Raw genomic sequence first — 26,407 nt, forward strand, 5'->3', positions numbered from 1 at the left:
CATGGTCATGGGCAGGGAGCCCAGCAGGGACAGAGCCCAGAGCCTCACAACAGGCACAGCAAAGCGAGGCGACGCCAGCCCACAGCCTGGTCGTGCCAGCTGGGACACACAGCAGCCCCAAGGCAGTTGTGGTCTTGAGCAGCCTGGCCTCCATCTCCCACTGGGATGGCACCCCAGGGCACTGTCCCAGCCCTGTGGCAGCCCCACCAGTGTCCCTGTGCAGAGCAGCAGCCCCTGCCATGCTTTGGCTTGGCACCTTCTGCCCAGGCACCTTCATGTCACTTCCCTCTCCTCCTTGCCATGGAGGCTGCATGTCCCACCTTCCCCCAGGGCCACCGAGACCCTCCAGAGAGGCAGGAGGGTGAGCGATGCCTCACATGCCTGCAGCAGTGGGGAGTCACAGGCTGCAGTTCCCCGGGAGCTGCTTCATCTTTGGAGCACTGGAAGCAGGGTTGGCCAGAGATGAGCAGGGAGGTGCTGCCCTGGCCACGGCACTGCAGGCGCAGAGGGTGCTGGTCAGCTGGGCATGGCTGATGGAGCTGCCACAGGACATGGGCTCTCTGAGCAGCTTTGGATGTGCTTGGTGCAGCTGCAGACCTCCTGTTTCGGATGGCAAAGAAACAGAAGATTGGCTTTGCAAGGCAATACTCTGGAGACTTTTGCTTCCATTTTTGACAGGACTTCCTCTGGCCTCCCTTTGGGAACCGTGTGGTTTCAGGAGTCTGCCCGGAGGCAGCGGTCAGCAAGGGTGTGATGCTGAACGCAAGGCTGCGGTGTCTTCTGCTCTCAGGGGACTGAGCGAGGGCAGCCCCTGCACACCGCTGCTGGCACACCGACCAAAACAGCCCTCGTGGTTTGCTCTTGGACAATAGACACACACCCTCTGCACACACACACAAACGCAGACCCATGCACTCCATGCGCACAGCTCCGTTTGTCACACACACACACAGACGTGCCGATACACACACAGAGTCCCATACACTCTGCAGTCACACAGAGACGCGTGCACCCCTCACACCCCCACTCAGCCTGCACACACATACACCGACACGTGGGCACCCACCTACCCACCCCCAATTTTACAGTAAGACCTACACACCCCTTACACACACACAAACAGACCCATACACCTCTGACACACACCCACACCCTCCAAACAGTGCCCGGGGGATCCCCAAATACATGTGTGCCCACGAGCCCCGAGAGTGTCACGTGTGTGTGTGCCTGCACAAGTGGCCTCCTGGCTGTGCCAGCCCCAGCAGAGGAGGGGATGTGGCTGTCACTGCTGGTGTGTGATGGCAGCGGCAGCGCCTGGGCTGTGGCAGGCTGTGAGCCCCCACGAGTGTGTGTGCCTGTGTGTCTGTACATGTCTGTGTGAGTGTGCATGTCTCTGTGTGTCCGTATGGATCTGCAGACCTTCCTGCCTCCCCTCACAGCACCCAGCGAGCAGTCAGAACCAGCCTGCCCCAGCAGCAGTTGAAGAAAAGGAGGACGACGGGGGCGACATTTGCGGTGATGGTGTTAAGTCTTCCCAAGGAAACGCTGTGTGTGCTGAGGCCCCGCTTCCCAGAGAGCGGCTTAACATCAGCCTGCCACTGGGAAGCGGCGAATAAATTCCGTATTTTGCATTGCTTGTGCACACAGCTTTTCCTTTGCCTTTTAAACTGTTTTTATCTCAATCCATGAGTCATCTCAGCAACTCCTATTTTCCACCCATCCCAGGGAAGAGGGGAGTGAGTGAGTGGCTGTGTGGGTGCTTGGCTGTTAGCAGGGGTCAGCCCACTCCGCTGGCTCAGACTCACAGGTCACAGAGGAACCCAGGCTGGAAGGGACCTCCAAAGATCATCTGGTCCAACCTCTTGTGGGAAAGGGAGCCTGGATGAGACTATCTCACACCCTGTCTGGCTGCACCTTGAAACCCTCCAGTAATGGGGACTCTACCATGTCCCTGGGGAGGTTGTTCCAGCAATTGATTGTTCTCACTGTAAAAAAATTCTCTGTCAAGATGAAACCTCTTCTTTCTCGTTTCATGCCCAATTTGTTGTCAGTCAGGACCCCCAGGTTCTTCTCTGCAGGGCCACTTTCCAAATGCTCAGCCCACACCCTGTCCTGGTGCACAGGGTAATTCTTCCACCAGGGGAAGGGACTTTGCACCTCCCTTGGTTGAACTTCACAAGGTTTCTCTCACCCTGCTCAGATGGCAGCACGGGCCTTCGGTGCCTCAGCCACTCCTCTCAGTTTTGTAGGACTTGCAGACTGGTGGAGGGTGCGTGGCCACCTCACTGGAGAAGGCCATCACAGAACCATCTCGGTTGGAAAAGCCCTTGAAGCTCCTCCAGTCCAACCATGAACCTCACACTGACCGTTCCCAACTCCACCAGATCCCTCAGCGCTGGGTCAGCCCGACTCTTCAACCCCTCCAGGGATGGGGACTCCCCCCCTGCCCTGGGCAGCCCATTCCAACGCCCAACAACCCCTTCTGGACAGAAATCCTTCCTAAGAGCCAGTCTGACCCTGCCCTGGCGCAGCTTGAGGCCATTCCCTCTTGTCCTGGCACTTGTTCCTTGGCTCAAGAGACTCATCCCCCCTCTCTGCACCCTCCTTTCCGGGAGTTGCAGAGGGCCATGAGGTCTCCCCTCAGCCTCCTCTTCTCCACACTAAACCCCCCCAGTTCCCTCAGCCGCTCCCCATCAGACCTGTGCTCCAGACCCTGCACCAGCTCCGTTGCCCTTCTCTGGACACGCTCGAGTCATTCAATGGCCTTTTTGTGGTGAGGGGCCCAAAACTGAACCCACTCATCGAGGTGCGGCCTCACCAGCGTCTCCTCAGGCTGAGGGAACGTGACTGCCCCTCGGTGAATCCACGCAGACTCCCCCGGTCACTTCCCCGTGCCTGGAGGTGGTTTCCAGGCTTGGTTGCTCCATCCCGTTCCCGGGAATGGCAGCGGGGCCCGGCCAGCCGGCAGCTCCCCACACCCTCCCTGTGGCAGTGAGGGGCAACACTTGCTTCCCTCCGCTCCTCCGGAGCCCCTCCCGGTGCCGGGACTGTGCCACGGCCACGGCCAGCGGCCCCCGCGGCCGCCACGCAGCTCCCTCAGCCCTTGTGTGTGACAGCCGGTGACCGGCACGGCCCCGGGCAGGCGGCTCCCGCTCCCGCTCCCGCCCGGACATCTCCGCTCTCCGCGGAACCGGCGGCGGGGGGGGCGCTTTGGGCGACGCACCCGGAAGCGCGGGGGGACGCTTTAGGTGACGCACCCGGAAGCGGGGGGGGTTTCGCGGCGCGGCGCGGCGGCCCCTCTCTGGGACGAGCGGCTCCGGGATGGCGGCTGCGCCGCTGCGCGTGTGAGTGCGGCGGAGCGGAGCGGGACGGGCGGGAGCGGGCCGGGCCGGGCCGGGCCGGGCCGGGCGGCGGGAGAGGGGGCCGCTGAGGCGGGGCCGCGCCGTGCCGCGCCGGCCGCTGACGCGCCGTGTCCCGTAGGCTAGCGTGTGGAGACGTGGAGGGGCGGCTGGAGACGCTCTTCGGGCGGGTCCGGGCCATCCAGGGCAAGAGCGGCATCTTCGACGTAAGACTCCGGGGGGCTGGGGGGCAGCGGGGGAGCGGGGCTGTTCCGTGTGGGGCTCCCGTTCCCGTCCTCGGGATGCTCAGGTCAGGAGCCTGCCCCGGGCTGGCACGGGAGAAGTTCCTGGGTGGGTTTCGCGTGGAGGGGATGCGCTGGGGGTGCTTGGGCAAGTGTTGCTGTCCGGAGCCGCGCTTGTCCCTCCGTGACCCTTCCCTTTCTGCTGGGGGTACGCAGGGGCCAGCGGAGGGGACTTTGCACCCCCTCAGCCCTCCTTGTCCAGCACCAAAGCTTGGAAGGAGCCGTAATCTGTGGGCAGAGAGTGCGGGAGAGCAGCTGTGAATGTCGCTGTCATGCCTTTAACACGCGACACAGATAAGAGACACCTCTTTACCGTGGCTGACAAAATGCTGGTGGAGTGATACATGTCACAGCGTTGTGGCAGTACAGCGTGTCAGCATAAAAGTTGTGTATGTTGTGTCTTCGGTCAAATGGCAATTCTCACTTTGTCTGATGTTTTCAGATGCTTTTGTGTGTTGGGAATTTTTTTGGCTCTACTTCAGAGGCAGAATGGGCAGAGTACCGCACAGGGGCCAAGAAAGGTAAGGAGAGTCACGCTGGGTGCTGGTGTTCGCACTGTTTCACAAGTCGCTTTACCATCTCGTTGCAGTATGCTTTTGAATTCAGAAGTTGCAGTTAAGCAGTGTAATGTTAAAGCAGTTAAACTCAGGTAGGAAAACTCCACACAGGAGGAAAAGACAGGTTTATTTTAAACCAAAACTCGTTTCTGTCATGCTGTCAGACTCGGGAGCACAAAGATGCACGTTGCCCGAGTGGCCAGCCCATGATTTGGGCATGAAGGCCTGTGCCTGGGTTGTCTGGCCAGCGCTGTTTGCAGTCACAGGAGAGAGACAGGATGCTACTGATTGGCGTCAGGGTCTTCTCTCTTCTTGCCTGGATATCTGATGGCTCCACTTCTCTTCCTGCCATCACCTCCTTACAGTTTCCGCTGCTGGCTGCCGTGTGGAGTGGTCCTTGTTTTCTCATCCCGGGTAGCCTGAGAAGATGTACGTAGATGTTTACGGCGCTTTGGTCAGCAGGCCATGGGATCCCAGCACACCTGCCAGTGTCTAACCCTTCTTTTGCCACTCCTGGTGCTTCCCTCGCAGAAATTCCCAGTCATTCCCTGTTCACACCCACCTTCACGCTTCTACTGCTGACCTCTCCGCAGTGTCTAGCAGTGCTGTTCTTCCCCTCCCTGCACTCAGCCCTGAGGGGAAAGGGGAAAGCAGAGGTGCTGGCGGGCTGAGCATCTGCTCTTCAGCCTTGGAGATCATAAGGCTTTCCAAAGGAGCAGGGTTTGCCCATTCCTCCTCGGTCCCCGCAGCCCTTGTGCTGAAGACGTTTTCCCAGCCATGGATATGAAAAGTTCTCGTGGACTTCTCTGCCTCTTTCTACACCTGTCTTGTAAGGGAGATGCTACCTCATGAGCATTTGTAGTGTTCCTATTTCCCCTTCAGTGTTACTCTGGCTCTCGCCCGTGGCGTGAGGCAAGCCAGAAAGAAGCTGGGACTCTTGCTTTCTAGTTCCTCTCTGCTGCTGCATCACTCCCCAGTTATGCCCTGCATGTTTGTGCGTCTGTGCGAGCTGTCTGGACAAAGATTGTCCTATTTGCTGCTTGTGGCTGAGGACTTACATGGCGAGGCGTGTTGCCTTGGGTTCCTGTTGCTATGATAATATAAGAATTGTTACTGGTTTAAACTTTGCTCCCCGTGGAAGCTCTCCTGTGCATGCAGGGACAAGAGTGGGTGTTAACAGCAAAGTCTTCCCTGGACCGATGCTCTTTTGCTCACCCTCACTTGAATTGTCTTTACCCTGTGAAATCTATAGTTTATAACCTCTCCTATATGCACAGAGATACAAACAAGATTCCTGTCACTTCATTTTGGTTTTAAGCCATTCATAAAGTTTTCAAACTCTGCTCTGCAATTGAAAGCAATCTCCTGTATCTTTTGACTGTGGGAACTGGAACTTCAAGCAACAGCCTAATAACAGCTGTAGCAAAGCTGCTGTATTGCTGCTGCTCTCCCTTCTTAAATAGGAAAGTACTACTGGTTTTTATTCAGTGAAAAACTTAGGACCTGCTGACCAGGTGAACTGCTGACCAGCTTATTGGTGTACTGGTCTGGCAGGCAGGCTACAGGAGGTGTCTCTGACATCAGTCATTGCTTTTTCTGTGATAGCTTGAAAAGATTTGACTTACACTGTTTGGAGCAATAAATTTTTATTGATCACCCAGCCATAGAGAAATTAAAACTGGTACTTGCTTATTGCTTTTTTATTATTATTATATCCACCAGTTCTAGGTAAAGTCATGCAGTGAGTTCTTCTACTAAGCGAATCAACATGCTGATGAACTTGAGCTTTTCCCCTAAAACATCAATGGTTTGCAGTTTTTTGATAGCCTTATCAATTTAGATCAGCTTAAACTGAATAACCTGGTATTTACTTAGCAATGCCCTAGGAGAGACCCGTGTTTTTAGGGCTATAGATCATTTCACAGCTGATCTTCTGATGTAGGCAGTGGAGCAAGACATATTTAAAACAGAGGTTATTCTCTGCTGGTGCTGTGTGCATCTGTGGAAACAGCAGGCTTGGGAACTTATTCTGAAGGAAGGTTTCTTGTTCTGTGCTTACTGCTTCTTGGCACTCTACAAAGGGGTGGTGATGGGGTCTGTAGGAATGGACAGGACCTGCTGCAATTCCTAGTAAATGTGGACTGAACCTGTGCTAATGTGCTTGAATTAAAGCAGACTGAGTGCATGTGGTTTTCTTCCTCAGCTCCAATTCCAACCTACGTGCTTGGCGCTAATGACCAAGAGACTGTGCACTATTTTCCAGACGTCAGTGGCTGTGAATTGGCTGAGAACATCACTTATTTAGGTAAGGCTGCAGGTGATTTGTGATAAGGGATGTGCATTTGCCCAGTGGTGCTTGCATGAATGTTTTCTGATTTTCCCACTTCAAAGCCCTTTCTTTTTCTGGAAATTTTAAGGTGGCATTTCTTATTCTGGGGTTCAGACTGGAGTTGAACTCCATGCTGAAAGGCTGATACAATGTGCTATGTAAAATGTGAGAGAGAACCCTGCTTTCTTTTTGTTGTTTCTAACACTGACCTTGCTAACCAAAAGGAAGAGTGGTTGAAAGAGTCTGTTCTTTGAGAATATCTTATTCCCATAGCAAGCCTGTCTTTGTATGGGGAAGGTTTCCTACTTTTGCTATGCTCTGAGGCTGTACTGGAGTAGCAGAGGTAAGAAGTGTCATCTTTAAAGGTAATGAAGCTGTAGCAAAGCTAAAAGGAAAAACTAGTTTCTTTCCAGAATGCCACCCAGCAAAAAACATAATGAGTAAAGGCACTTGCAGTTGTCTTTTTTTTTTACTCAGCCTTCATACCGAACTTTTGATATGGATTGACTTTTGGGAAGCAAGATAGAAGTGAGAAGAGAAGACTGGGGGTTGTCTGAACAGCTGCTGCACTGTAGGAGTGTTGGGTGTGAGCCATTGCACTTTTAAAACTTGTCTTTCCCACAGTTTATGGGCACAGAAAATGAGCTGTCTGTAAGGATAGTTTCAGTAGAAGTAAGGCAGGACTGCTGAATTTGGCCCTCTGTCTGTGATGCAGTGTCTACATCTCAAGTGCGTGCCGGTGTATTAATGCAGGCCGTCGAGGTCTTTACAGTGGTACTTCTGGACTGCAGATCGCATACCTGAGTGGTACCGAGTCCCAGGATGAGCCAGCTCCTGCCTACAGTTTCAGCACAAAGGACGTGGCAGAATTAAAAACATCTTTGTTATCAACCCCGAACTTCAAAGGTGTGGATATATTGCTGACATCCCCCTGGCCCAGAGACGTGGGGACTTTTGCCAACAGTGCGGTAAGTGTTCTGTTTTCCCATAGAATGGGTTTCTAGATGCATTTAACAAAGGGTTGCCCTTCTGCTTGCTGTGCCAGTTTGGGCTATTGGGCCATCTCTGAGTGCTTGAGAAAGCTGAGAGTAAAAAATGGACAGCGAACGCTCTGGATCTTCAGAGAAGAAGGACCAATGGGGAGGGGGACTTGTGAAACTTCAGGGTGTTTTGTCTGTCCCTGCCTGCAAAATAAGAGTCAAGAGTTTCCATATGATCACATATGTTGCTCTGAATTCAGCTGGCTGCAGTTGCTGTGGAACGATGCTGCTAGTCTCTGTCATGGAATGCTGTGCTCTAAGCTTCTTCAATACCACTTGACATTTAGTTGTTCTTTCTCCCCCGTTCAAAACTTTTTAAGTGGTTTAGTGTTTATTTCCTTAAGTATCAGTCAGCTGTACTAAATGATCTGGTTCTTCCTCTGTCTGGATTTGGAGGATGTCGTTTCATTCGTGTCCAGTTTTCTGTTGTTAATGTTCCTCAGCAGAAGTGATTTTCCAGTTGTAAGTTCCAGTGATCTGAAACCTTCCTGGAGAGTAAGGCCACATACCATGGCAAAAGTATGCTTTTTGCTTCCTCTTGGTATCTTTCAACATCCCAAAAGAGATACAATCCTCAGTCTAAAAGCATAAAGAACCCTCCTCATCTCCACGCCCCCCCCCCCCCCCCCCCCAAAAAAAACCCCAACCCCGCTAGCCTAGGGAGTTGGAGAGAAACAAGTTGTAGGGATGTTCTGTCTTAAAAAGAAAACTCGTGTCTCGAAATTCCCATGGGGATTCTCTGTAGTGGTTCAGTGTATCATTCTACACTTGGCTTCCCTCAACATGAATCTTCTGAGAATGTACTCACTTGAATTAGCAGAGGAGTATATTAATAGTGTTGGAGAGTGTGCTTCATCACCTGAGGATTTCAGTAGTAAGTCTTGGAGATTCCCTTGGGTGCTGAGACCCTGAAATCCCGTTGCTCAAATAAAGCAGGAAGTTGAGGAATGAAAAATTAGGTCTCTTGCACTTTGTCACCTGAAGTTTCTCTTTCAGCAGAAGTAGTGTGAGGAGCTAAATTGCATGGATGAGAATTGTCTTTCTGGAGAAGTCTGTGGGTTTCCTTTTCCTGAGATGCTTCATAGCTCTGGCTGTTTTCAGTGGGGCTGGAAGCAGCCTGCCCTCAGTGCAGAGGCTGCTGGGCTCCCCTCTGCCATGCCCGCTGCGAGGGCAGCAGGAGGGAGCACAGGGAGGAAAACTGCTTGAGGGTGGGTTAGTGCCTGTCCTGCTACCTCATGAAGGGCTGTGACAGATGCCTGCCAGTTCAGAGTCTCGTTCCCCGTGCATTTACCAAAGATAACAAGGTAACAGACATAGGCTGTTTCTGCACTTCTCTCTTCCCTTGTCCTTCTCCTTCCCTACTTCACTTCTCAGTCTAAGGCTAATGGGGAAAAGACAGCACAAGAGGCTTCACTCAAGGAAATGGTTTGAAGTCTGCTTTTTGGTTGTGTTTTGTTTTGCTCTGACTTCTCAGGGATGGGAGTGGGATAAAATTTTGCTTCCTAAGGAAACCTCAGAGCTTTCCTAATTGCTTGAGTCATGCACTAAAGCTTTGGCACTCTGGGCATGTGGTCAAAACTTGTCTTAATGATTGGTGTTGGTGTTTGCCAAATTCACTCTGTGTTGCCCTGGCTTCACAAGGCCAAGAGAATGAAAATATGACAAACTTGGATTGATGAAATGAGTGGATGCACAGAATGGAATAAATGAGTAGGTTCTGGTGATAAGAGATGGAGCCCTTTTGACTTTTCTTCTGCTTCCGGGGAATGGGGACCGCTATAGTCAGTTTCTATGTTTCTAGCACCAGGTCTGTATAAAACTGTTTCTTTTCACTGCAACCTGACAGTTTTTTTTAAATAAAACTCGGTTGTATTTTGTAGGGAGAAATAGATACCAAGAAATGTGGCTCCAAGTTAGTATCTGATCTAGCTGCAAGTCTGAAACCAAGGTACCACTTTGCTGCCCTGAAGAAGGCCTATTATGAAAGACTTCCTTACAGGTTTGTAAGACCATGTGAAAAGTCATTTATTTTCTAATAAGAGCTCAATTTTTAAAAAAATACAGGAGGACAACTTTAAAATAATTTTATGAAATCATCCAGCCCCAACACCTTACTATCATAATTCCTGCTGCCTCAGAAACGGTGCTATTGCTGAAAACACTTGTCCAAGTATATTGCTCTGAATCTGATGCCAAATTAGTTGCCCTTAGTCGCATTTAAACCATGTTCAGCCTAATTCAGGGGTGTGTCACTGAAAACGTATCATGGAGAAGCTCTTGTGTAGTGAAGACGGTGGTGTTTTCAGTCATAACTTTGTATATAAAATGTGACTAGTGACATAAGGTAGGTGTAAGAACAACCTACAAACAAACCTTAGGCTGTCATGTTTATATTGGGTACGATCGTTATCCTTTCCACAGGAAACACTGTAAAGGTGTAGCTGTTTTCAGACTAGTGAATTGTCCTCTCGTTTCTGTGTTTGGACTGCAGTGAGATGTCATTTTGGTCTGTGCAGCTCTTTGCTCATAGATCTCATGAGTCTCTGTCCTCAAGCCACCTTGTTCTTGGCCAAAGACTGTATGTGGCTGAAGTGCTGTCTGAGTAGCTTCGTGGAGGAGACGTGGTTTTCCCACTGTCCTTTTCTATATTGTATATGCCAGTACAGTCCTGTTTCTGCTTCCTTACAGAAATCACACAGTGCTGCAGGAGACCCCACAGCATGTGAGCAGGTTTATTGCACTTGCTGATGTTGGCAATGCAACCAAGAAAAAGGTACTGACACTGTTGAATCTTTCTTCTTTTCTCAAGTACAAGTAATAGGGCAGTAAGCCCAGCTTTGGCAAGCTAGAGGACAGCATTGATCACTTAAAAGCTTGACTGAAGTGGAGGGATTGGTGTCACTTCAGTAATAGATACCATTTGCCCATTATGTCGGAGGCCTAAGGGCTGCAAGATGTGTTCTGAGGCATCATTGTTCTTCTCTACCTGGTCAAATGGCATGTAGTTGTGAAGACAGCTGCAGAGGAAGGTGGTTAGAAAGCTGCTATTCCTTCCCCTTCCCCAGCTGCTTTACGTATTTTCTGTTTGCATGGCCTGGGTTAGGAAGGAAGTGAAATTCCAAAGGAGCCCTTACAAATGATTGAAAATAACTTCTGGGATGGGAAAGGGCTGATTTGGGTTTTTCCTAACCTGTTTCTCCCCTTAAGAAAGTTATGAAATATTGGTATAGAAGGACAGGTTGGTAGAGATTAAGAAGGCATAGGAACCAGGCCTGGTAACAAAAAACTCCTGGTCCAGGAGTTCTGGACAGAAAGAAGGCCTGGAAACATGCAAAGATCAAGGTCATTTCTTTTTCAAGAAGGATACGCTGCTGCTTTTCAAAAGATCTTTCCTTAAAGCGAAAGGAGTGAGCCACTTGGAAGCACTCTGTAAACTCTTGGTTGAACTGGGTGGGAGCCTGGCACAGGGAGTGTGTTTTTCATGTCCTGCCTTAGCTTTAACAGCGATTCGCTGAGTTCTTGCAGTGCTAAGTTGTGTGTTACTGTTTCAGGGTGGCTTAGTTCACAGCTGACCTCTTCAGAATTGCAGTCGTGGCAAAAGCTTCTTGCATTTGAGCCGTCTGTTTTTGTTCTAGTATCTCTACGCCTTCAGCATTGTGCCGATGAGCTTGATGGACCCTGCAGAGCTAGTGAAACAGCCCCAGGACGTCACTGAAAATCCGTACCAAAAGTCACGGATGGAGGCACAGAAGACCAAATCACCCCTGTGTGCAGAGGTACTGCTGCGTTCTCCTTCACGTGTGTGCTCTGGTTTCACTCTCTGTGTTCAGGGAGCTTAGAACAGTGTTTGGCTTTAACCTGGGAATATTTCTGTCCAAAACACTTCAGGGTTCTGTGTAAGCCATTTGCATCAACCAAACTGTATAGATGCAGTGCATGGGAGTTTGTTACAGTTTACCCCTTCTTAAGTCAACTGTATCCAGGGCCACATCAAAAGAAGTGTGGCCAGCAGGTCGGGGGAAGTAATTCTGCCCCTCTGCTCTGGTGAGACCCCACCTGGAGTACTGCATCCAGCTCTGGTGTCCTCAGCACAGGAAAGACAGTTGGAGCTGGTTGAGAGGAGGCCACGAAGATGCTCAGGGGGCTGCAACACCTCCCTTATGAAGACAGGCTGAGAGAGTTGGGGTTTTTCAGCCTGGAGAAAAGAAGGCTCTGGGGAGACCTTATAAGGGCCTTCCAGTACTTAAAGGGAGCTTACAAGAAAGATAGGGACTTTTTAGTAGGGCCTGTTGCAGTAGGACAAGGGGCAATGGTTTTAAACTAAAAGAGGGTAGATTCAGACTAGATATAAGGAAGAAATTTTTTACAATGATGGTGGTGAAACACTGGCACAGGTTGCCCAGAGAGGTGGTAGATGCCCCATCACTGGAAACATTCCAGGTCAGGTTGGACGGGGCTCTGGGCAACCTGATTGAGTTGAAGATGTCCCTGCTCATTGCAGGGAGATTGGACTAGATGACCTTTAAAGTCCCTTCCAACCCCAACCATTCTGTGATTCTTCCTGCAGGTCTGCATGGTTATGCTGTAGTTAGATCTGCTTGTTTGTCAGGACTGTTCCCTATGGGCACCTCAGCACACATGGTCTTATTCTTTCTAAGGTTGTAGACTACAAATTAGTCCTTTGCAGCTGGCCCCCCATTTTCTCCCTTAGGTTGCTGGCTACGCACCTGCTACTTTTTTTAATGTTGCGTTTCTACTCTATCCCTCAACACTGGTGAGGTAGGTGTTGGGTAGAGTTTTGGGGTTTTTTTTCTCAAGTGTCCTAAGTTACCAACTCTGTGCTCCTTTAAATATCGATTGCTTGCCACCTGAGGGCAGAAGGGTTCCTTCCTGGGGCCTGTTGGTGTCAGAAGATTTGAAATTGCCAACTTTGTAATTTGATCATCGGACAAGTGGATTGTGTTCATCCGTGTAGAGACCCAGATTATTTCCTTGTGCAGAGCATGTTTTGCCCTCTAAGCATCGTGGGATACTCCGCTAATGTGGACATGTGAATAGCTGTGCCTGTATATCTTAGCATAATGTAGACAAACCAAATTGGGAAATCATTGGCGGGGCGGGCGGGAAATACTCAGCCTGAAGTTGGGCTTCACCTGGGCTTTGCTGAAACAGTGTATAAAGTAGGAAGCGCAGGCATTGCTCTCCAGCCTTTCTCCCTGGAGCATGCATGCAGTGGCTCTGACACCATGGGTGGGCACAAGGGTGATAGACACCTCCTGATCTCCCCTGAGATTTGCTGTTGTGTTTAACCCCTGGCAGTAAGACTTTAAATAGACCAAATGCTCTTGATGGAAACAAAAATTCTTGTACCTTTGAGTTTCAATGTCCACTTGAAGACAGGCATGAAAGCTTGGGAAGTTTACTGGGAAAAATGCTTCCACTGTACGTGCCAGTTTTCCAGCATGGGTTGGATTTTAGACTGCAGTTGTGCTCCTGTGTGGGAGCCAAGCGAGGCTGGCATGAGCAGCCCTGCTCTTTGCTTTCCTCTTCCCAAGCACCTTCCTCTGCAGCATTAAAGCCTTCTAATAGCATTTTGCCATACATGACAACGTTGTCAAATCATTTCAGCCTCTGTGTGAGTCTGTTGAGAGGTTACCATCTCTAAGAAATAAAGACATTCTTTTGGCACTGGCTGTCAAGTGAAAAAGGTTTGAATAGTCCATAAAGCCAAGTAATTCTGAATGTTCAGCATAAGGCTAAATAGGAGAATGTAGCAATTTGGGACAGCTCTCCCAGAATTTTTTCCCTGTCTGAGGCTGTGTATCCAGACAGGCAAAGTCTGCTGTGGTACTGGGAGAGCTCAATTCATTCTGTTCCAGAATATTGATGCTTTTGCTGTTGATGCTTTTCAAGGGTGGTTATGCACCTCTTCCGGAAAAAACAAATTCTTGTATGTACTGTGACTCCGTGGTGCAGTTACAACAGGCTTCGGTTTCATTTTCTAAACAGGAAGAACCAGCTTGTCAGTTTTTCTTTGATTTGAACAAGCATCGGGGAACAAAACGTCCCTCAGATGGGAAAGAGGGAGGGAACTCCCAACCTAAGCAAGCCAGAAAACCCCGTAAGTATGCAGATGCTTTTTTTTCCTGAGCTCTTCCCTTGAGGCATTCTCACTCTTCATTTTTCTCAAGCTGTTGAGCTGCACATGTCAGCTTGCTAACGTGCTTTGTCACTATACTAGATGCTGTGGGAATACAGAGGAATGAAGGGTCCTTTGTTTCTTATAAACCTGACAATCAATAGGTGAAAGAAAAGTCAAAAGCATAGTTTAAAAGCTAGTTGGGTCTGTGACTGTTGCAGCTGGGCTGATGCCATTTACCTGCTGAACCAGACTGGCCTCTGAACATGACAACAGGCAGTTTCAGAAGGCAGCATGTTTCCATTCAGAGGGACTGCGGGAGACTGGATCACAGTGCTGATGAGTTCTTGAAACACCACTTCAGTTGTTCTCTGCTGCGAGTTCACAAAGTATTAATGAACTGGGAAGGGAGGAAGCCCTCCTGTTACCTCTGTATTTCTGTGCTGTGAATCTCGTTAGAGTTTGTCTGACTTGAAGAAATTGAAATGAAATCTTTAAGGATTGTGACTTCTTGGTGACGGTGTTATTGCAAGCGTGTATCTTTAGAAATGTTGGTCTTGGTTATAAAGAAATTCATGCTTAAAATGCAAATGTAGGTGTCAGCCTCCCCTCTTGTTTCTCTGAAAGCTATTCCCACTGCCAGTGGGTAAGAAGACATTCTTCAAAAATGCCTCTGGTAGATAAGTCTGGCTGCCTTTGTTATGTGAGACTAAATTGTTCAGTTTTTATTTATTAGATTTACAAACCCTTTGCATAGTCCTTGCATGTAACAGTTGTACAGGCTGTATGACTTTATGGTAAAATGAGCACAGTGTCATTGCTCTATACGTGCCTGCAGAGGCACGACTAGCTGTAACGGCAATCAGTTTTGATGAAAGAATGTCTGGGGGTTTTCTTGTTTTCCCCCATCGCTTCTGTAGGACATAGTGTGTCATTGTGCAATATTCATATAACTTCCAAAGTCTTCTGGAGTTTGATGTCATGCGAAGAGAGCCTTGTTACACTGTTCTGCTCAGAACTGAACCCCAGAATCGGACGTCTGGTTTCCTGCAGTTCTTGGGAGAGCCATACGTGTTTACTGCACTTGCAAAGCTGCTGGTTTGTTCTTGTACACAACCTGCAGAGGTTAGTGTTTGACCCTAAGAAGAGGCCTAGCTTACCAATGCCATCAACTTATATTAAAGGTCAGCTCAGGTATCACAATTTGGGTGTGAATCCAGGTGTTTTGGGTGTGATTAATAGGCCAGAACTGACAGGTGCACTTGACAGTGTCTGTCCTTGTCTGTTATCTATGCAGTAATTTTGCCTCGTTTTGACTTGTTTGTTTAAATTTCCTGGTGCTTTCTTATTAGTGAGCTGTAACCTCTAAATTCCTGGAATTAGTGCTCTTCCATTAAATTAGAGCACTTGATGAGAATGGCAGTCAGCAAGGGTGTGACTGCCACTGCCTCCTCTCTTCCTGAAATTCCCCAGAGGCACCAGTTCTCTAACCAGATCTGCTTCCAGGAGCTGTGTCCTTCTGATATCTTCAGCACTTTTTCAGTCGGGAAGGGTGGCTGGAAGATAACAGCTCTTTCAAATCTTTTTCTGTTCCTTGTTCTGACAAATAAGCCTTATATTAACACTTGTTTCTCTTTCCTCTCCCAATTAAGCACAGCCCACGGGGCCCTGCTGGTTCTGCCTCGCCAGCCCAGAAGTTGAGAAGCATTTGGTTGTTAGTATTGGCACGCATGTGAGTACCCATAGCATGTTCTTTGCTACCTGATGGCAGAATCGTGCCAAAACACAGCAATATAAAACATCAGTCTCCAATTTTAAATCTTAAAAAAACCCAAACAAACATTATTTGAAGCTGACTCATGGTTTTGTTTTCAGTTTCTTTGCATCTCCCCTATAAAAGGCATAAGTATACAGATAAAGTCTTTTAAAAAATGAAGCATGGTCCAGTTTTGCTCTGGCAGCAGAGCTGGATTATGGTGCCAGAACACTTTTTGCTGTGCCAGCCCTCATGGCTTGCTTACGTTACCATCTGGCAGAACTTTTCCAATGTGAAATCAGTGTAAACTGGGACCTGTTTTGGCAGCAGGATGCACTGTCTGGAGTTTTGCCAGATCTCCCTGGGATGATTAGTTCCAGTTTTGTTACATATACATTAAACAGAAGATAAAATAGCTTTAAAGTCTGCATCTTGGAGATTAATTCAATCATTGCTTAAATCCTTGCTTAAAGTTATTGCTCCTGTGCAACATAATCCACTTTACACTGCTACAGGGACAGGTTTGTCCACGGGCTTATTTTGAAAGCTGTTAACAATTTTCAAGTGGATTTTCTTGTCATACTAAGAAATTTTAGCCACAGTAGTGAAGTTGACTCAGCTGCTTTCCTGCAGACAAGACATTCTCTGGCATTCAAAAGATTTTTTTTTTTTTTTTGGTTCTTTAGCAGCCCATCTCTCGCCCCTCTCTTTCTCATTCCTCTAGTAATTAATTGCTAATAAACAATCCCTAATAAGTGAGATAGAGGAGAAGACTTTCCTGTTCCTGAAGCAGAATTCTTAGGCTGGGGGATACTCAGAATGCAGTCAGAGAGTAACTTTCCACAGCATGGTAAGTGTTGCTTGCAGTGAGTAATTGGTGTGTATTGTTTCACTCTAGTGCTATCTTGCCCTGGCCAAAGGTGGCTTATTACCTGATCACGTCTTGATTTTGCCTATCGGGCACTATCAGTCAGTGGTTGACTTGTCTTCAGAGGTGGTGGAAGAAGTGACCAAGTACAAGTCTGCCCTGAAGGAATTTTTCAGAAGCAAGGGAAAGAGATATGTCCTATTTGAAAGAAACTATAGGAGTCAGCATCTGCAGTTACAGGTATGGTTTTAGTGTCACCCTGGGAGAATATAAACTTGCGCTTATCTGCAAATGAATTGAAAAAAAAAAAAGCTCACCTTCAAATTTCCCTCTTTATTCTGTGCCTTCCCAGAGTATGGAGAGAAGTCGTCCTACCCACAGATAGAGCCAGAGCAAAAATAAAACCGGTGTGCTGGTTCTGCCACAGTCCTTTAATTCTTCCTGTTACAGCAGCACAGCGTTGGTTGTGTTGAGTGGGTGAGGAAAACTTTTCCCTGCATGGAACTGATTAAAAAGCCCACACCACAAGTTACAGATAACTTGCAAGACCTCGCTCTGACTCTGGCTCACACTGGCACACGAACTGTGGTGCTTGCCTTTGTCTGAAGGAGGCTGAAAATCTAAAGATATATGTAGAACGCTGGTCATTGTCTACCACTACCAGCCCTTTGATTTGAGGTTTTCTTTTTTGTCCTTGTGTGTCAGTCATTTAGGGGTTTATTGTGGTAGTTTCTGTATCTGGCAGATCTGTAACTGTATCAGAGCGGCCTTAAACTACCACAGAGATCAGAAAGGAGAAGGCTGTGCTGAGAACTTTTTCAAGCTTTTAGTTTTCAGCTTTTTGTTCCTCTCCTACAGAAAAAAATCTCGTAAGTTTAAGCCTGAACAGATAGGTGCTCACCTGTCTTGTTTGATGATGCTGAGTGGTACTGAGGAGCATAGAGGCTCCAGTGATGGATTGCTTTGTGCAAGTGGTTTGTTTTGTCTTGTCTTCTTTTTATGGAAATGTTGTCCTCCCTCCCCAGGTGATTCCTGTCCCATTGGACCACTGTACTTCTGAAGACATTAAAGAGTCCTTTATTGCACAGGCACAGGAGCAACAGATTGAATTATTAGAAATCCCAGAGCACTCAGATATCACGCAAGTATGAGATGTGATTTCACCTGTTACTTTCCCTCTGTCCTGTCTAGGCTGCTGTGTCCCTTTGAGGTCACTTGGTGTGACAGGGTTAAGCTGTTGGAGGCAGACCACTGTAGACTTAAGTTGCAGACGTGCCAGACGTATTCTGCTCCGTGTGAAACTCCTAGATGTGTTGCTTATCTGAAAATTATTCCAGCTGCGCGTAGGGCTTGCTGAATTCATTCCTTCTGACACCAAACACCCCCCCTCTCAGTGCCGCTGCACATCAGGGAGTTTTAGGTTCCCTTGGATAGAAATTTGAAAGAAGTATCAGGGAAGTGAATTAGTAGGGACATAGGGTTTTTTTTTTTCTTTGTGCTTAGTGGTCACAGGGAGACCTGATCTGCAGCAGGAGCCAGAAATAGCATGTGTGCATGCTTATCTCTTTGTAAGCCCTTACAGCTGTTGATAGCCGTGTTGGCAAGCTCGGGGGCTCATTTCTCAGCTGGGAAATGTGAATGTAGTCTCTCCACATGCCTTTCTTGCTCAAAAAACGTGCTGTATTAGTATGGGATGACTTAGCTCAGGTTAAGAATGATCAGAACGGCCCGATTCTCTCATTTAATGACTCTGTAGCAGTAACTGCAAAATTAAGCCACAGAAGATGTTACAGTGGTGCCCTGTGCGCATCATCAGCTGCTGAGCCCCGCAAAAGCCGGCCCCTGCTTCATCGGCCCTTGCAGTTCGAGCTCAGCCACTGTCGCAGCCGGGTCTCTGCGGGTCGCTCGGCTCCTCAGCCGCGTTTCCTCTGAAGAAATGCCTCTCTGAGGAGGAAACGCCCGCTTTGGGGTTTTTCCCGAAAGCCGCCCCCGTTGCTGGCGGGCGGGGGGGCGGCAGCGGGCGCCCCTCTCGCGGCCTCTCCCCCCGCAGGTGGCGCAGCCGGGGACGCCCTACTTCTACGTGGAGCTGGACACGGGGGAGAAGCTCTTCCACCGCATCCGCGGCCGCTTCCCGCTGCACTTCGGCAGGTCGGTGTCTCCCCCCGCCCCCCCCCGGTGCCGGTCCCGCGGGGCGCCGCCGAGGGCCGCCCGGCGGGTGACGCGGCTGTGCTTGCAGGGAGGTGCTGGCGAGCGAGGCGCTGCTGGCGCTGCCGCAGCGGGCCGACTGGCGGCGGTGCGCGGCCGAGCGGGCGGAGGAGGCGGCGCAGGCCCGCGCCTTCCGCCGCGACTTCCAGCCCTTCGACTTCGCCCTCCGGGCCTGACGGCGGCGCTGACGGACGGACGGACGGACGGACGAACGGGCGGGCGGCGGGCGCGCGCGCGATGACGCGGCAATAAAGGCGGAGTTGCCGGTGGCGCCGAGTGGCTGCGGCGCGATGGAGCGGGGTCTGCCCCCCGGGCCCGGCGGCGCGGAGCGGGCCCCCGGCGGGGCGGCGCTGCGGGGGCAGCCGGCGGGCGGCTGCGGGCCCTGGGAGATGCGCGACCGCCTGGGCACCGGCGGCTTCGGTAACGTCTGCCTCTACCAGCACCAGGTGGGGCGGCGCGGAGCGGGGCCGGGCGGCGGCGGGGAGGGCCGGGCCGGGGCGGCTGACGGCGCTGTGTCCTGCAGGACTCGGGCGCCCGGGTGGCCATCAAGTCCTGCCGGCTGGAGCTCAGCGTCAAGAACAAGGACCGGTGGTGCCACGAGATCGACATCATGAAGAAGTGAGTGCGGATGGGTCGGCACGGCCCGGCCCGGCACGGCCAGTCGGGGCCCAGCGGCCCCGAGCCAGCCTGGCTGAGGGGCCCCGGAGCCTGGGCACTGCCATGGCCTCAGCCCTGAGCCACCCGGGGTGAGGGGCTGGGATGGGGGGACAGCCATGGCCTCAGCCCTGAGCCAGCCGGGGTGAGGGACTGGGGTGTGCGGGCAGCCATGGCCTCAGCCGTGAGCCAGCCCGGGTGAGGGTCTGGGGCAGGGGGACAGCCATGGGCCTCAGCCCTGAGCCAGCCCGGGTGAGGGACTGGGACGGGGGGACAGCCATGGCCTCAGCCCTGAGCCAGCCCGGGTGAGGGACTGGGACGGGGGGACAGCCATGGCCTCAGCCCTGAGCCAGCCGGGGTGAGGGGCTGGGACGGGGGGACAGCCATGGCCCTGGTCCCTAAACCAGCTGGAGTGAGAGTGTGTCTGTCACCCCGCAGCTCTGCGCTGGTGTATCTGTCATCCCAAGATGTCCAAGCGCTTCTGCTCATGTCCTGACTTGGGACCCCCGGCACTCTCGTGTTGCATGGGCAGTTTGTCCGTCATAAATTCTTCCAGACTCGCACTGTGCAGCAGTTTGGGTTTTCACATGGTGATGTGAGAACACCCCCATGTTCCCATACAGTTCAGTGTGTTCATCTTTGATCTAGTAACCGGGGGTCTAGGACTTGCTTTTTTTCTGTCACACTCCTGCATGTACAGAATAATGTGTCCTAGCACTTTCTTGTAAGAAACTACATGTTCTATGCTGCCAACCTTCCTTTTCTCCAGCATGTCACTCTGAGGTACCTGCGAGCCAGAGCTGGCCAGGTTTGTCCTCATGGACGTGAGTGGTAGCTCTGGGTGTCGGGGTCTCGTACATCCTGAGAATTCCTCCTCCCTTTTGAGAGAGATCCTGGAGCATGAGATACTCCATCCTGCTGGTGGGAGCAGGGACGCCACTCAGTTTTGTTCTGAGTTGTCCTCACCAAGGCCTGCAGTGCCTCTGCTGCACACTGAGGTCCTACTCTGCCTCTTTGTAACCCTTGCCTGCTCACTGTATGCACTGACGTTGGAGGAAACCCCTTGCAGGCAACCTGAGTTTGTAAGTCAGGGCTTGGTGATCGCTGTTCTCATTAGTGTTTTCACCATACTCATTTTTGGAATAGAAGCACTGAGCTGCACAGCTGATCTTGTGGTGGCTTCCAGAGGCTTTGGAAGGTGTACGCAAAAGTAATTTGACTTCACTTCCTTCTGGACGTGTCATTTATTCCCAAGAGTAACTTATATTAGAGACAGGAAGCAGCTGTTTGAATTCAGTTACAGAAATGAATCTTTCCCCATGTATGTGGATTCCACCTGCCTCGTTCCACCTCTCTAGTACAGTTGCACAAGTATTGAAGGATTCCTCGGGGACCCTTGGGCCGGTGAGAAGCAGACCCCACATACAGAAACAGAGACACATGTTTAATGACTTTGCCAGGAGTATGCAGGAATCCAAAATTTGAGCCCGGATCCCTATCATCAAAGTCGTGCACCTTGACTTTGAGACAACATTTCCGCTCATCACTGGTTTGTGTATTCCCAAGGTGTGGATTTTATGCATTTGGATACTGGTAGGTACCGATTGAAGAGTGTACTTCTCAGCAAGTATACGTTTGGGGAATAGAAGTTGTGCCTGAAACATAAAACATGGTTGATTAACAATCTGTCTTACTCTTCCAAAAGAGGAGTGAGAGTTTTCACCCAGCTTTCCATGTGCTTAGGCTGAACCATCCCAATGTAGTAAGAGCCTGTGAAGTTCCCGAGGAGATGAACTTTCTGGTTAATGACGTTCCTCTTCTGGCAATGGAATATTGTTCAGGGGGTGATCTCCGGAAGGTAATGTCTGCTTTCCTTTGCCATATGCAGAAAAATCAAGTGGTGGTGATGCTGTTTCTGTAACTGTGGTTGTCTGTGAAACCATGTATGTTCTGTGGCACTTTTCTTTGTAAGTACAGGTGTGGGGAAGTAAATGTAAAGTGGGAAAAAACCCACATATCGGAAATGAGGCTTGTGTTTTTGAAACCAGAGGACAGAGAGCAATGCAGGTTGTCCTTTCACGGAACTGCTTTAGCATTAATACAGCTTCCTGTAGCCTAGATACTGGCAGCCAGCGTGTTTGACTTTGCTGCAATGTGTCTCTGTTTGGAGACTAATCTGGTTTTGATTCATGTCTATCAAGTGTTGCATTGCTCTCAGCACAGGGAAGGATCCTGTTAGTACTGGACTGGGGCCTCCAGGGCTTCAGAGACTTTCCTGATGAACTGGAAACTGCCCTTCTGCAAAGCAACAATACCCCAGAGTAAAGGAACCTTTCAGTAGTTCCCCAGGCAGTGGCTCTGTGGCCTGGTAGAGTTCATGCTCCCTCTCCACTGCAGCTGGATTCAGGAAGTAGCCATTTGTATAGGGGTGAAGAGGCAAATCCCTGTTGATTAAGGTTTGCTTTGAAATCACCTCATCTAAGTGATCAGGAAGCTCACTTTTCTGTTTTGTCTTTTTTTGTTACTGGTGTTAAATAGCACTGGAGGAAGGTGAGCAGATGTTGAATGCAGTAACCATATACCTGCGCTAGCAGCTAGTGCATCAGTAACTTACTGAGCCTCATTTTATGGTTTTGAGTTGTTTAAAGCAGTAGGGACAATAGTAAAAGACAAGGTTGGCAATGGAAGGAAGTGGGCATATATGAAAATAGCATTTGGATGTTGCAGACACGTGTAGCTGACCGTGTTCTCGGTGATGCTTGGGTGTTGTGTCTTTGCAGTAGAAGTTTTGAGAGTGGTTGAAGGTAAATTGGAGACCCTGGCAAAGAAATTTGGGATTACATTAGCACTGCTTGCAATGCAGTATTTGATCATCTAATTTCTAATGAATGAATCCTTAGATGTTGCATAGATGCTAGGACAATTAATTTAATTTGATCACATGTAATGCTTTGTTCCTTAAAGGAAAAAAAATGCCTTTTTTTTTATTTCTGATCCTGCTCTTTAAATCTTTCTCTTGCACTCGCTTGACATAATTTGTGTTTATTAATTTCTCATTGCCCATCTGCAATCTTCCATAAAGCTTGGGAAAGCATCTGCTTCTGTCTGTGAACCACACACATTTTTATGCTTGTGCTCTTTCAGGGTAGTGTGGGCTCGGAGCTTGATTTCTGACTTTGCCTGTCTCCTCCTTTGTTGTTCAGCACATCTACCCAGAGCTTAAGGAGTGAGATGTTGAAGTTTGGCTTCTCCCCCGTAGAGGTTTGACTACTGGTTGTACCTGAAGCATGGGAGGCAGGCAAAAACATGAAGAGGGCTGGCTGCAGTACAGAGGTGTACCTCAGTCATCTATGAACACCTTCAGTGTAGTAAAAATCAGATCACATGTTGATTGACTCAGGGCGTATGCAGGGAATTGCTGAAGCTACTTATTGACAGATCATTAAGACAGTGATTAGGAGCAGGGTTCCTCCGGTGCTTCTACCTGCCTTTCGCAAGAGGATAAAAATTCAGAGCAAGGGAGCAGAGAGATGAAGAAGCACTTTAGAGGGGAGGCAGGGTTGAGAGTACAGGTCATGGTCCATGCTGTGGACACTCCAGTCGTCCACAGGCCGATGATCTGCTTTTAGCTCGGGATTAACTATTTGGGCAACCAAGCCAGTGTGCTGAAGTGTCAAGCAGCTTCTCCTTGTGGGAGGGCAGTCAGGAAGGAGGCCGTGTCCCAAGGCAGAGCTAGCCCACGATCGAGTGCTGTGAGCTGAAGAAGGTGACTTGTGTGGAGTGGAGCAGCCTGTGGCAGTAACACCGTTACCAGAGAATGTGCCCTTTGCTGATTTTAAGGTGCCTGACCATGAGGTGGGTGACTGGTGTTATATTTGAGCTGTGCTGTTTTCTGTGTTGTGCCAGCAGGGGATGGAAGATGTTGTTCTTGACTGTTAGCTGTTGCACTGTGGGTCTAAACATCTTTTCCTGTCTTGTAGTTGCTAAACAAACCGGAAAACTGCTGCGGACTTAAGGAAAGTCAAATACTTTCTCTGCTTAGTGACATTGGTATGTAGTCTAATGCCTTTCTCATGTTTTGGTTTGGGTTTTTTATTATGTGTAATGGCATTTTGCTTTTTCAGCTGACCTGGAAAAGGGGACTAATGAGGCCAGGTGTGTTAAAACCAGTCAGGTTTCTATTCCAGAGCAAGGACTTGATATTCCTGCTGATCACAGAGACAAGAAGCTTGCACTAATTATGTGTCTGTGGAATGGGATTGGAAAAGCTGTGTAGTGGTCAGTTGTAGGTAACTGTGACCTTAACGTTTTGTTTTGTTAAGGTCACAGTTTTCTGTTGAAATCTGGTTTCTGTTCATGGCTCTGGAGATGCCACACTGCACGTCACTTGAAGGAATGTAACTTTTACAAACCAAAAAGCAAGAACCAATGTGAAAGTGCCAAAGTTGCCCTGTGGCTTCTCTCTGTAGGGTTTGCTCAGTAGGAGGGAAATTTTGTTTGTTCAGGGTGACATTACAGAGGAGATGATAAACTGGAGTGGAGCTGAGGGCAAGGTACGTAAGAGCATAGCAAAAGAGGAAGCCAACTATGCCATGGCTAGTCCAGCAATCTTCTGGCTAATGATGTGCTCTCAACTGAGGGTTAAGTAGGTAGGCAATCCCAACATAAATGTGCCTGAATGTTGAGAAGCTTCTCATTTTGGAAGAGCAGTTCTGTTGGTCTGCATTAGAGTTGTGGCTAGCACAGTGATGGAGATCATTGTTTCCTCTACTCAGCACTGGGGAGGCTACATCTGGATACAGTTGTCCACATCTGGCCCCAAGTTCCAGAGGGACGTGGAGATCCTGGCAGGGTGCTGCAAAGGCTGCCCAGGGCCTGGAGCATCTGACCCACCAGGATGGGCTTGTTGGGTCTGGCCGCAGGGAGGCTGAGGAGGGTCTGAGAGCAGCCCATGGCTACAGAAAGTGCAAGTGCAAAGGTGATAGGTGGGACCATACTGTACTTGGTGAGCAGCATGACAAGGGGCACCAGCCTTCTGTTGCACCATGGGAGCTTGAGGTTGGAGAAGAAACCTCCTTTCCCACTGACACTGCTGCTGTGCTGTATATGGCCCATGGGAAGGTCCCAAGGCAGCGTACAGGGAGGCAGAGTGATGACAAGATGAGAATTGACCAGATATCAGCTTGATCTGCGTTACAGAAGATGTCTGATATCATGTGGATTTCAGATTCTGTGGTTTGGAAAGGGAGCAGGCAACAAATCCGTACAGGGTGGGAGTAGCTCAAGGTGACAGCACTGCTCGTAGGGAACAATTTAATTTGATACCTTTGGGTACCTGCGTTAAAGCCATTTCCCAAGGCTATAGCAATCCCTGAAAATCACTGTGACACAAACTTGATGGTATCCAGAAGTGTTTCATCAAATATATTTCAAACTGTTTAGCTTGCTTGATGCCAAATTCTTGACCCCTGAGAGCACTTTAAGAAAGTAAAAGATGTGAGACTTGAAACTGGCCTTTCTGTCCATCAGGGAGTGCCTGGCTTCTTGGGCACCCTGGGGAGGACAAGTCATCTGATTGAGGGTGATGCTACACATGGTTTCTACAGCAAGTAGGCTTTCCAGGAGAGCTGCTCAGTAGAGCTCCTTGGTTTTTTAGTTCTCTTACAGATAGCCCATCTCTACTTATAGGAATGGAGCTAGTTTTGGCATGAGAAAGTATTTTGGACGTATTGGTCTGGGCTTCTGTCCTTTCAGTGTTCAGAGTGTTGCAGTTGAGTTCCCAAAATCAAGTGCGACTGCATTCCTTCATCCTTGTTCCCCTTCCCTCTGTAGAATGGGGTCTGTTGTTTTCATAAGTTGAGTGTCTCTGGCATGTCTTTGGCAAAGATTTGAAAATGCAGTGGAGAAGAACTGCAAGTCAGAAGCTGTTAAATGTATAAATAAGTGGTAAATCAGTGAAGGTTGGGGACTTTCTCCCTGATGGGAGAAAGTGTTTGAACTGTGGACAAGGCCTGTTGGTTGAGTATTTCTCTTAAAATAATCCCATGATGAATTTACAGTCACGGCTGGTCAGCACAATGTGCAGTTGGAATATCTTTTGCATAGCAAAATTTAAAATACCCCATGATGGAGAGGAGAAAATACAATACCTGCCTTGGGCCTTCCATGGGACCTTTTATTTCTATCTGCGCATCTCCAAGACTGAAAAATCATGACTCAACTGACTACTCAAATTTTGAAAGTCATCTTTTGCTGTTTTGTCTGTGGCTGTGTCCTGTGGCAGACACTGGCTTGATAATCTTTTATTTAGTGGCCAGTGTTGTTTTGTGGAGGGACTGCTAGTGAATTTTCCCCTTCCTGCAGGCAGGATTTCTCTTGTTTCTGTTTTGTTAGTGGCTCCACAGTCTCCTCAAGGCAGTTCAGGTGTGGACTGTTGCTATAAGGCAAAGTCCTGCTCTTTGCCTTTCTTGGGCACGTGCTCCCATTCCCTCCCCTATAGCAGCCACTCCTGCACCCAGGCGAGGAGCAGGTTCTGGAAACCAGCCTGGCTAAAACCTGATTATTTTTTTCTTAGTAGTTTCCAGCTGTATTGGTCCCAGAATCAAGTTGATCACGTGGTACCATAAATGCTTGTGCTGCCATGGAAATTGCATATGGAAAAGGAGAGTTTGGGAACCTGTGTTTCTTCTGGGGACAGCCCCTACGTAGGCTGGCTTAAAGCAATCGTAGAATTTCATTTTTAGCAGTGAGAGTGACAGAGGTGGTGGTACTTGGAGCACACCAGTCCCTTACCAGCAGAGGGGAAGCCTTGAGCCCCTAAGTTCAGGGTTGCTCATTCTGACCGGGGCATTGGTGGTTACACCTCAGTCAGCTGCTCCACGCAATGTTAACCAGAGGCTGCCCAGGAGTCAGTTTTTAGCTCCATCTGTGCTTCTGCTTCATCACAGCTGGACGGTCCCCTCCCTGATGGGATGGTTTGTGTTGTGGTGCTTTGGCAATGGTGGAAGTTTACTACAAGCTCTGTTAGCCACTATTTGGCAGTAGTTTTAGGTCAAAGAGAAACTCAGCTTGTTTCATTTGCTTAATTTCAGTGCTTGCTTTCATCAGCATTTTGCATAATGTGCTCACAGACATCAGTAGGTCTTTTTGCTACCTTGTGCTAATTTGCCAAGATCTTAGGCTAGAGGACATGCAGAGCTGTTTCAAGATGCCTGCACAT

The 26,407-nt window shown here is 49.3% G+C and overlaps 2 protein-coding genes and 1 non-coding gene across 11 annotated transcripts in view; all 3 read left to right on the forward strand.

Moving 5' to 3' along the window:
- Nucleotides 1–3,248: 3,248 nt before the first annotated feature.
- On the forward strand, nucleotides 3,249–18,803 carry CWF19L1 (CWF19 like cell cycle control factor 1). Of its 2 annotated transcripts, XM_074830113.1 has the most exons (14): nucleotides 3,249–3,344; nucleotides 3,481–3,565; nucleotides 4,083–4,161; nucleotides 6,401–6,502; nucleotides 7,280–7,494; nucleotides 9,447–9,565; nucleotides 10,255–10,339; nucleotides 11,202–11,342; nucleotides 13,576–13,687; nucleotides 15,358–15,437; nucleotides 16,360–16,569; nucleotides 17,355–17,474; nucleotides 18,380–18,477; nucleotides 18,566–18,803. In XM_074830113.1, exons 1-14 carry the CDS (start codon nucleotides 3,322–3,324, stop codon nucleotides 18,708–18,710), a joined length of 1,614 nt encoding a protein of 537 aa, XP_074686214.1. In that variant the 5' UTR covers nucleotides 3,249–3,321; the 3' UTR covers nucleotides 18,711–18,803. The 2 variants fall into 2 exon arrangements, with proteins under 2 accessions (XP_074686214.1, XP_074686216.1); XM_074830115.1 differs by lacking the exon at nucleotides 3,481–3,565 and having other exon boundaries at nucleotides 3,277–3,344.
- Nucleotides 17,048–17,189, forward strand: LOC141926228 (small nucleolar RNA SNORA12). Its single transcript, XR_012624074.1, has one exon. It is a non-coding gene; the product is annotated as a small nucleolar RNA SNORA12 (small nucleolar RNA).
- The window catches only part of CHUK (component of inhibitor of nuclear factor kappa B kinase complex), a 31,103-nt gene continuing 23,444 nt past the window's right edge, over nucleotides 18,749–26,407 (forward strand). For 2 of the 8 annotated variants that reach the window (XM_074830110.1, XM_074830111.1), the window contains exons 1-2: nucleotides 20,641–23,043; nucleotides 23,169–23,238. Coding sequence is in view for 5 of the 8 variants with exons in the window: in XM_074830105.1 (XP_074686206.1) it covers nucleotides 18,825–18,980; nucleotides 19,058–19,152; nucleotides 20,932–21,046; nucleotides 23,169–23,238 (436 nt within the window). In the remaining 3 variants the exon portion in view is untranslated. The other 6 variants (XM_074830105.1, XM_074830107.1, XM_074830106.1 and 3 more) reach the window with 6 other exon arrangements.

This window comes from Strix aluco, chromosome 7 (assembly GCF_031877795.1).
Source record: "Strix aluco isolate bStrAlu1 chromosome 7, bStrAlu1.hap1, whole genome shotgun sequence".
Taxonomy (NCBI): Eukaryota; Metazoa; Chordata; class Aves; order Strigiformes; family Strigidae; genus Strix; species Strix aluco.

Coding starts and splice junctions, on each gene's coding strand:
- CWF19L1 (XM_074830113.1), top strand. CDS start 3,322: ATGGCGGCTGCGCCGCTGCGCGT. Junction 10,340..11,201: donor GCAATGCAACCAAGAAAAAG/GTACTGACACTG, acceptor TTTTTGTTCTAG/TATCTCTACGCCTTCAGCAT. Junction 11,343..13,575: donor AATCACCCCTGTGTGCAGAG/GTACTGCTGCGT, acceptor TTTTCTAAACAG/GAAGAACCAGCTTGTCAGTT.